At 32.7% G+C, this 10624-nt stretch overlaps 1 protein-coding gene across 1 annotated transcript; it reads left to right on the top strand.

Annotated features, from left to right (window-relative positions):
- Positions 1-1726: 1726 nt before the first annotated feature.
- Positions 1727-3682, top strand: LOC149536095 (transcription factor ILI6-like). Its single transcript, XM_089804698.1, has 2 exons — positions 1727-1858; positions 3530-3682. Exons 1-2 carry the CDS (start codon positions 1727-1729, stop codon positions 3680-3682), a joined length of 285 nt encoding a protein of 94 aa, XP_089660824.1.
- The last annotated feature ends 6942 nt before the right edge of the window (positions 3683-10624 follow it).

The following is a 10624-nucleotide window of genomic DNA, read 5'->3' on the forward strand; positions in this document are numbered from 1 at the left end:
AATCCATTTTTGGTTGGAAAGGTAAAATTGTAGTTTGATAATTTTACAAGCTAACCCTAGGAAAGTCCTAGAGAAACTTGACTATTTAGCTGAAACAGAGATGTGCATGGAAATTAAAGGAATGGATAGAACTTCATCAATTGATTTTAGATTGTGGTAGCGGAATGTCTAATGAGTATGCAAGATCAATGGGAGGAGTTGATCGATCCATTTGAAGGGGTATTGGAAGCATAACTGTAGATTGATCTGTGTAGACCTAGAAACCCTTACAAACCCTCATTTTTGGGTTGGGCATATGCAAATCTGAACAAAATTTGAGACCTAGAAAATCTTAAAGATCATTAAAAGGGTACTCTAAATGCCAGTTTATGCTTGGGGTTGTTAAGGAGCTTTGGAAGAAAAATCCTTAAAACTAGATTAGGAGGCCTAATTGGAGACCTAGTTAGCCCAATGAGGAATTGAATGAGGGATTAAGGCAGTCTGGTGAGATCGTTAAGCAAGATCCACTAAAATATGAAATCAAGACACCTAATGGATCAGTCCAACCCTAAGAAAGAAGCCTCCATACTCCTACAAGACTTTTAGATGGTTTTGGAGGCATGAAGCACAAGAGTGGGGTAAAGACACTAGTGGTGAAGCAAGCATAAGTAATAGGAAATCCTTCAAGCAAGGTTGATTTCTTTCTTCCAAGAGATCATCTATTCCCTAGGGAATACCTAGGTTGTTAGTACTCTAGAAGGCAATAAGAGCAAGGTAAGATATTTAGTTTAGGCCATTTCCTATCATGAAGTCCCTCATTGATAATTTCTTCACTATTCCACATCTAAAACATATACCCCTTTCAGTTGAGTTAGAGTATTACCTATACAAAACTCTTCGATAGAATACTATTAATGAATGTTTGAATGAGGATGAAGTCCCTTGTCGATAATTTCATCAATAATTCCACATCTAATACATATACCCTTTTAAAAAGAGAAATGGCTCATTCATCTACTTAAACACTAATCTTCCACTTGAGTTAGGGTACCACCTACTCCTTCAAACTCCCCACCCCTCATCAAGAATGCAAATGAGATCTAGCCCACTTATGTCTAGTGGTCATAAATCTCAAACCAGTCGACCAGTGGATGGGCTGATCTGAATCAAGGAGACCCTTGGAGATAAGAAATTAAAAATGGGTTTCATTTGAAACGATCTGACATGGGGAACAGTGGCCTTTGTAATGGGTATGTGGTGCAGGATGCGTGCATGGTGATGTCTGCCAACACTTCTCTCGAGGCAGAAACTCTTTGTTTTTACACCATTGCAGTTGGTAAAGGAGAGTTGATCGTTTGATAAACAAGGTGGTGATTTAGTTATTCCCAATTCCGTATGAGGCGCAATGTGCTGAGTAATTTTATATGACCAGAGTTCGAATCCCGGGGCAGACACAGGGAAAGAGGACAGGTATGGCGTATCTGCTGTAAAGTGATTCGCATCTTACAAACATAAAATAATGTCTGCCATATTTCACTATTTAATGTGTGTCGCACAACATGTGCTTCGACGTGAGTTGCACTGAGAACACGCCGTGCATCTGTCTTCCTTTCCACTTATAAATATATATACATATATATTTCATCCCCCTCCTCATTTCTACTAAAAGACTCCATTTTTATTTTTACGTTTTATTCATCCATCATTTTGTGTTTTGTTCTTCATTTCAATTCAATCTGTGGGAAAAATGTCTGAGGGGTCGAGCAAGAAGAGAAGATCAAGTGGGAAGCAGAATTCAAGGGCGACTGACCAGCAAATCAATGATCTTCTCTCCAAATTGAAATCACTCTTACCAGAGCTTTGTGAGAATAATGACAAGGTAATTAATGTTTTCTATCATGTTGGAGGATTGTTTTTATTTTTAATTTTCTTGATGGGGATCTTGATCTATGTTTGTTCTATAGGCTTTGGAATCTAAAATATGCTTACATCCCCTTCATGAACAGTGTTTGGTCGGCTCAAAGTATACCGGATTGGAAATATGCTTCTCTGTATTTGTTTCTGATTCTTCCTTCTTTTTTAGTTTTTGGGAAAAATATCATGTCAACTTGTAATTGGCAGAGCTTCAAGGATTTCCATACGCCAGTCGACTGCTCTTGGATTTTTGTCGAGACTTTTGAGACTGCTGTTTGTTTTCTGTTCTTCTTTTTCGGTTAGAATATCTCAAGCACGGAAACAAGATCATGTCTGCCGTTTAGGACAATTGATGGGGCCACTGAAACCCAATTGGCTCAATCAGTTTGGGTTGAATCATCTGATCAATTAGATGGGTTTTTTTAATTTTATGGATTTTTGTAGTTATGAAGATGATTAAGGATAAAACATTGATCTTTGTCTCCCTGATGACTGTTTAGAAGAACTTAAACAGCCAGAAAACTAATAGCTCATGTTTAGGTTATATGATCAATCTGCCTATTTGAGAGTTTAATATTTCCAAGAGTGTATATAGTTGGTATATAATACTACTTGTTTTAGGTTGAAATGTCTTTTAAGACTGTTAGAAAGAAAGAGTCTTAAATGGTCGGTGTTATGCTTTGTTAGTTTTAACCATAACGATAGTTCTTGTTTAGGATATAAGATCATTCTACCTATCTGGATTCAATGTTTTGAAGAACTTTTACAGTTGGCATATGACAACATGAAAACGGTATGAAATCAATTTTTCAATTTTTGGTATAGTTCTTACTTTTCAAAGAAATATATAGTATGAGATCAATTTTTCAAAGAAATGTGTGGCATGAAATCAACTTTGCAATTTCTGTCTTCACAATGATTGTTTAGCAGAGCTTTGGCTATGGACAACTATATCAATATATGAGTCTTTGGTTGAAATTTCTTTGAAATTATAAAGATACTTATGATATAATATGACACTTTGTCTTTCCAATGACTTTTAAGAAAAGCTTAAACAGTTTATATTTTGTATGTTGTTTTAGCAGTAGTTCAGATTGATCTGTACGTCTGAAAGTTTATTATTCTTAAAAACTATTTAAATTTTTTTAATAAGAAGTGACACATGAGAGCCTATTTTTACAATATGACATTAATCTTGTCTTGTCTTCTTGGTGACAGTTGATGTTTTATTTCTTTTTGAGTTTTGTTAATCTCAGTAAACCAATAGTTCTTTGTTTGGAATGTAAGAACAATCTGTTTTCCCCGTAGTTTAATATTTTGAAGAATTTAATCTGCTGATATACGAGATTATGAGTGTTAAAACATGATGTAAGGGGCTCTAAGAACCCAAAAAACACATGATAATGATTTTATTTACAATAGACTATATCACTAGCTGTTTTAAAACTTTTAGGCCACCAACATCATGATGTCAGATACTGGTTTTACTTTTGTTGATTGCTTTGTTTTCATGCATGCTATTATTCATAAATGTTTAGGAATCATAGATATTTAGCTTTAAAGATGTTTTCAAGTAGAAGTAGAGTGGGGTTTTTAAAAAGATGAAATAAATGTCTAATAATAGAGTTATGAACAGGTTCCAGCATCAAAAGTGCTTCAGGAGACATGCAACTACATAAGGAGCTTACACAGAGAGGTGGAGGGCTTGAGTGAAAAGTTGGCTGAACTCTTGGAAAACACTGAAAATGGCAGTGCACAAGCAGCTTTAATAAGGAGTCTCCTCAGATGAATGTAACAGATCTATAAAATGGGTCTCTCACACTTTGCAATTTGTGTTACTTTGTTTCCTATGATATTGACTTTCATGGAGCTATAAAAAGCATATGTTTCTCATCTGGCCACTGAACTGGTTTGTGATGTTTTTCATTAGCAACTGCCCTTCAGTTTTACTAGTTAGTACTAGTGTTCAGAAAAGCATAGATATTTAGCTTTAAAAATGTTGTCAAATGATATCGCAAGCAAGATATAGAACGGACACCGTTTTGGTATCAGTTAGTTTTCATTTTTGGAAGTTGGTAACTTAAAGGTGAAGCATTCTTGGTTTTCTTTTATTGGTTTGAGATGAACTATTTTAATAAGTTCAATGCTTTTGACAAACTGTGCACATATGGATACGAGAACATATATATGCATAAATAAACCAAAAATAAATCTGATAGTGTATAAATATAATTGACGGGGATTTGAAAATGAATTTGAGGAATGGCACAATAATAGATTGATTAGTGTTCAAATACATTTTCTTCCATTTAAGAAGGAAGTTGCTTCCTAAGGAAAAACTCACTTTGTCTTATTGGGATCATCATTCACTGAGTTTGGTAAAAGGAACAATTTTGCATTTAAAATTTCTTAATAGAAAAATCTTAAAAATTTCACTACTTTTGAAAAGGGTAAATATTTTTTTTATGTAGAGCTATACATCAGTCAAGTTGTATATGAGGGAGTTCATACATATTTAACATTTTAGTAATAAAATTAGGTTTGAATATCAATGAAAAGAATATTACTACAGTTAAATTATTTCATTATGTCAATACTATAAAAATCATAAATATAAAACTATATTTATCTATATATTTTTTAATCAAAATTATAATTTCAATTATATATACAATTATATAAACATAGATTATCTTCATCTATAGTTTTAAATCTTTTTAACAATGTTTATAAATAGTTGAAGAATTCTTACACTTGTAACTAAAATAAACCTAGGTGCATGTGCAAGACGTGTTATCAACAATATAGGGGTTTACAGAGCTAGCTAATCTTGTTTACTTAGGTATATGTGTTGATTATTATTTTACTTCGATAGATGTAAATACTCATTAAGAAACCCTCTAAGAATACCCTCCAAAGTTTATGTTGAGCCAAGAAGAAGATTTACTCTCAAAGTAAAACTTAACCATCTATAAATCATTGATGAACCTCCTCTTTTTCCATTAGGATGAGATATCCCTTACCTTGAAGTAAGAAGAAGTTTAGGATTGTGAACCCATAGTTTTGGGACCTAATAGGGTGACTACCAAAAGTGATGCTAGGAGTAGAGTGAAACAACAAAGAGTATGATGAAATACAATTTTAGGACTAGAGAGTGTAACAGTTATACAATGTCATTATATTCTTGAATGTAACCATTGTAGAAAGTATATCAATGGTTGTGTGTTTGCATATGTGAGGAAGTCATTATAGAATATTATAATTGAGTTATCAAGTTGAGTAAACTAAGAATATTTTATGTGGATGATTTTTCCCTAATTGGTGGTTTTCCCAAGGTAAATCTAATGTTGTTTATGATGTTTCATTTTACTTTTATATGCTTAGATTATGTGATCTACATGATTGGGAAATCCTTTTTAGGACCTTCTAGTCATTACTATATTAAAACACCACTATCCCTTTGTACATCTTGTGAAACCTATATTATTTTATTCTCTCCCATACACACCTCTACAACCCGTCATGACTCTTAAAAAATTGCATATGATTTTGTGCACTACTTGATATACCTCATAAACCCTTCACATCTTAATGTGAGCATATACATTTGTTGATATAGCACTCGCCATCATGCACCACTAAATACACATGGCCCTATACAAGTACCTAATATCATTCACACCCACATATGACTCAATACATTACTCATTTCCCATCACTTTACATGTTTTTGTAGCTTCATGAACACACTTGGTGATAAATGATTCTAGTTATAAAATATAATTCCAAACATTGGAGCTAACATATAAGAAAGTAGCTAATAATAGTTGAATGTATAATTTAAATTATTATAGTTTTAACTTTTATGAACATCTAACTACAATGAAATCTCATAAAAGCAATTCTCTCACATTGAGATTAATAAATATTATATGTTTGTTTATGCTTATTTGGATCTATAAGTACACCCTCTCAATATAATATAAAATATATAGAAGTAGTGGCGCAATGATAAGATATATTTTTTTGTATTTTGAGCCATTTGGTAATGGTTAAAAAAATATTATAAAGTCTATTTAAAATCTTGCTAAGTGTTATTCTACATGACGTGGCAATGAGTTGTCATCCTCTAGAAGTCTTAGGTTTGATATATACTAATCTAGGTTGAGGTTTTAAGGAGTATTGAAAAATTGGGTAGAAAACCACATAAATGGCTAAGGCATTCCAAAAAAAAAAGTTAAAATACAACTAGGTAAGTTTACTATGAGTCTCTTATAGTTAGCCATCACAATCTTAAAGATCATTAGTTGACTTGTGACTAGATGTGCATATGCATTAGGGAAGCAAAGTACAATTTTCAAATAACTACATGTGATTCTAGATCAATATATTAAGGTAACTTCTCATCATGTCCATAAAGTCAATGAATTGTTATACTTCTGTTAAAAACAACATATTCTTTAATTTTGTGTTTAACATTGCAAGTTGAGAATAGAGATAAGATACATGAACACATGCCTCCTATAGAACTAATAAATTTTCATGACTTTAAGTAGATTTTATAATTGGCACATGCCTCCTAACACTAGTAGTGACATATATTTGTGTCCCTTAATAGGAACTTTCACACTTAATATCATAGCTAGTTTAATTGGTGGTATTTTAAATTTGCAAACAATACTTAGAAACATCTAAGAGATTAATTGAGGGCAAGCACAAAAAGATGGAGGGCCAAAAAAATGCCAATTTTTTTTTACTCATATCTAAGGCATAGAATGATCAAACTATAGGGCGATCACCCTATGGGTTGGAGAGCCCAAGCCATAGTCTTGGATGGTTCAAAACATAGTGTGACTACCCTTTGGTGTCATCACATTGTCAAAAATTATAAAAATCAATAAAACCATGGCTAGAACTCCGTTCTCACTCAAAAAACTTCATTTTTCTATTTTTAATGTTGGAATACTTTAGAATAACTGGGGGGGTGAATTAGTCATCCAAGGTCTAGATGTATAAATAAAAATTTTCAGCTTAGTGAACCTATAAGACATTTATCATCATGCATCCAACCATTAGAAATCATGCAATCACTTAAATCTTGTAGGTTACTATTAAATTAACTTGCACAAATGTAAACATGAAACATAATAGGTTCAAAAATGCACTTGACATAATGATTTACGTGGAAACCTAATTTGGGAAAGACCATCAGTAACATACTACTCTTTTTCACTCTTCTGAAGTGATGCCCTATGAAAGGCCAACCATATTAAAGGTTACAATACACACTGTTAAATGTGACCCTGTTAGGAGTGAGCCTTGCTAGAGGACTTTAGACCATTCACTTGGAATGTCACTTGGTTAAAGGATTTACAAATGAATGTTACATCAACCTTAATCCAAAGGATTTACCCTAGACTAATACAATTATTAGAGAGTAATAGTAAGGCTTGATCTGATAACAACTTACAACTCCATTTGCAGATTATAGATCTTTGTTCTAGTCCATCATTCTACTTGGCCTTCACACATTTCAGCTCTAATAGCTTGTTCACCCTTCAAGCATTCATACCCTTAAGCCTTCTTGCTTGACATGCCAATACTAACTCTTCTCTTGGGTCACTTGATGAAGCAAAAGCCTTGACTCCTTTTCTTCCTTAGGTTCTCACACATGACAACCCTTACTTTTGACCAACCATTCCTATAATAGGAAATTAAGATCTTTTTCTGCTTGTTCTCCATCATCCAATTTAGGGTTAGGATAGATTAGGTAGGATAGAATGACTCTACCCCATATTTCATATCTCTTCTAGAAACTTCTCCTTCAATCCTCTTTGAATTCACCTCAACATGATTTATCTTAAATTTTGTGTTGTCAACTCATCAATCTTATCTTTCACCTAGTTCACACAATCCAAGAAAGAAAACTTGTCAGCTCAAATCCATCGAATTCACAATCTTTCAAATAATACAACCATTTGGCATTAACTTGCTTCTGATGCTTGACACGTACTAAGTTGCTTGACATCCTCTATAAAATCACTCAACACAAACTAAAGTTTACTGGTGCTCGACATCAACTAAACTTTACTTGGCATTCACTATTTTTCTCAGCATACACTAGAATAGACTTTTACTCAGCTCCAATTGATTTTATGCTTGGGTTGCACCAACTTTTCTCAACACCTACTATCCACTCAATCAAGCTTGGCAGACAAACTTTGTTTAACTTATTCTTCTATACTTAGTGTAACTAGCCTTTGTAACCTTAAGTAGATTATCAATACATCATGTTATCATTGTCTTAACTGAGTCTTCTAATTCTTTACATATCATAAATCAACCTTTCCTCTAGGTGTTATTGTTACATCTTTTGATCAAATCTTCTTCATCAATCAAATAAGTGATAGTGCTTAAATTATATAGGCAGTTATCTTACCAGCAAATAGCAGGTTTGACATCAGTGACAAAACAATGATTGAAACATATTGATCATATTTATGTCAATCTATTCTCCATAGTCTCTTTCTTCAACAATCTTCCTCAATCTATTCTCAACATTTTACTCCTTCCAAAACTATACTCACACCTTGTCTTGCTATTTTATTCACCAAATCAAGTCATAAATTCCTCCAAATCAACATGAATCCCAAACCAGTAGAAGAAGTATGTTCTTTTAGCTCTTATTTTGATTAAATTCAAATTTTTTTGTAATTTTTTGATCAATTCTATTTTCAAATCTTATTTTATATTTGATTAGTGTAAACAGTGTAAACACATGATCATAAAACTTTAATGTAGAATGCAGATAGACTGACAATGAACTAGACTAAACCAAAGAAATCATCATCATAATGTAATCTCTATGGGTGTCTCATGTTTCCCTAACTTAAAATTGCTAAGAAAGCTCTCAAACTAGCATCTCAGTGATAGTTCTAGAATGGGAGTATGCTTAGAATGTAGATCTACAAGAGTACATGCAAGATCTATGACTATAATGTAGATTATATGCTATCAAAATGGATATGAAACAAGCTAACATGCAATAAATGATGCTAAATAACATTAAAAAAATGCTAAAATGCTATGAACTTGCTAAAATGATAATGCTAAATTGATGAATCAAAATGTGCCTATAGTGAAGATGCCTAAAACCTGGGTCCTTTGGCTCTTGGATTCCCCTCCTATTTATAGGATTTTAAAAGGGGTTGGGGTAAGAATCAAGATTTTCACCTTTGACTAATGGGTGAAAGTGAAACTAAAAATATCCCATAAGAGACTAGGAGGAAGAATCCAACAAACTTGGTTTTGAGGATAATTGAGGATATTTCTAATTCTTTTAAAATAAAAAAGGGAGATTTTCAATTTTGTGAGGATAAATGATTTTTTGTTTTAATAAATGTCTTATTTATTCTCAGCACTTTGTCTTTTTCTTCCTCCCTTTTTGAATTTCATTTTATGAATTTGAATTATTTTTCTCCTCTTTTAAAGTTGATTTAGGTCTTGTTGATTTGATAGATAATTAATGACCTAATGTGATTTTTGATTTGAAAGTCTGTTGTGTTTCTTCTAATTTTCTCTTTAATTTGCATTGATTGATTGGAATTGCATGACTTAGGTCTTTGCCATTTTTTTGGTGTTTAAAATTAGGTTAAGAAAAAGTTTTTTATAAAAAATAATCTAGGAAGGAATAATGTGCACGTAGATAATCCTCCAGCAAACCCTCTAAAAACCCTCTAGAAACCCCTCACAAAAACCTCCACCAAATCCTCCATAAAACCCTCTAAATGAAGTGAACATTGAATAATAAGAACCCTTACCTCCTCCACCAATCCAAAGACCCCCTCTTGGTACACAAGAAATTTTATTAAATTAAATTGAAAGAGGACAAACCAAATTAGAATAATTGGTTATGAGACTAAAGAATTTGGTTCAAACAAATCCTAGAAGGGCACAACTTTTGCAATCACTTGATTTGATTTTGAACCATGTAGGCTATTAGTGGGCACTAATATATGACATAATATGAGAGAAGAACAAATGCATTATTATGTAAATAAGTTGTCATATGAAGATATACAAAAGACAACATATAAAAATTATCTAAAAAGCCAGGAGGAAATGATAACCTTAGAACTACAATGAAGAGGTTCCCTATTCATTACTAAATTAATGAGGACATAGAAACAACTTTTGGAGAAAATGGGGGATGAGATTTGATGCCCATCCCTGTATTAGACATGAGGTTTGTATATATTTCTTAAGGAAACTTTATTGTGAGTTTATCCTCAAGGAGGTCCCAAATTACTAGGATCTACAACAAGATGATGCACCACTAATTTTTGATGTAATCTTGCATGTGTTGATAAAACTATCCAAATTTGTTAATATTTTCTCAAGGATATCAATGAGATGGTATTGTTTTGCATTTGATAATGATGCTACAATGTAGGTGATCCTTGGATTCTCTACTATACCCTGGTTGACAGGCTTTACTTCTTTGATCATAATGGATGATACATCAAGCATGTAGTCCTAATGGGGAAGGTTGAAATATTCATCCTTCAGTGCCTCAAAAATCTTTGCACCGTTCGATACATCTTTTGTTTTCTACTTTTTTTTTCTTTTATTCAGATGGTGCTTTGGAGGATTTTTCACTAGGAGACTCTTTTTTTTTCTTTCTATGCTTTTGATTTTTTTTTTTTCTTTTGGAATTGGATATTTCTTCCTC

Source organism: Cupressus sempervirens, chromosome 10 (genome assembly GCF_028749045.1).
Source record: "Cupressus sempervirens isolate cs-2001-9-10 chromosome 10, ASM2874904v1, whole genome shotgun sequence".
Taxonomy (NCBI): domain Eukaryota; kingdom Viridiplantae; phylum Streptophyta; class Pinopsida; order Cupressales; family Cupressaceae; genus Cupressus; species Cupressus sempervirens.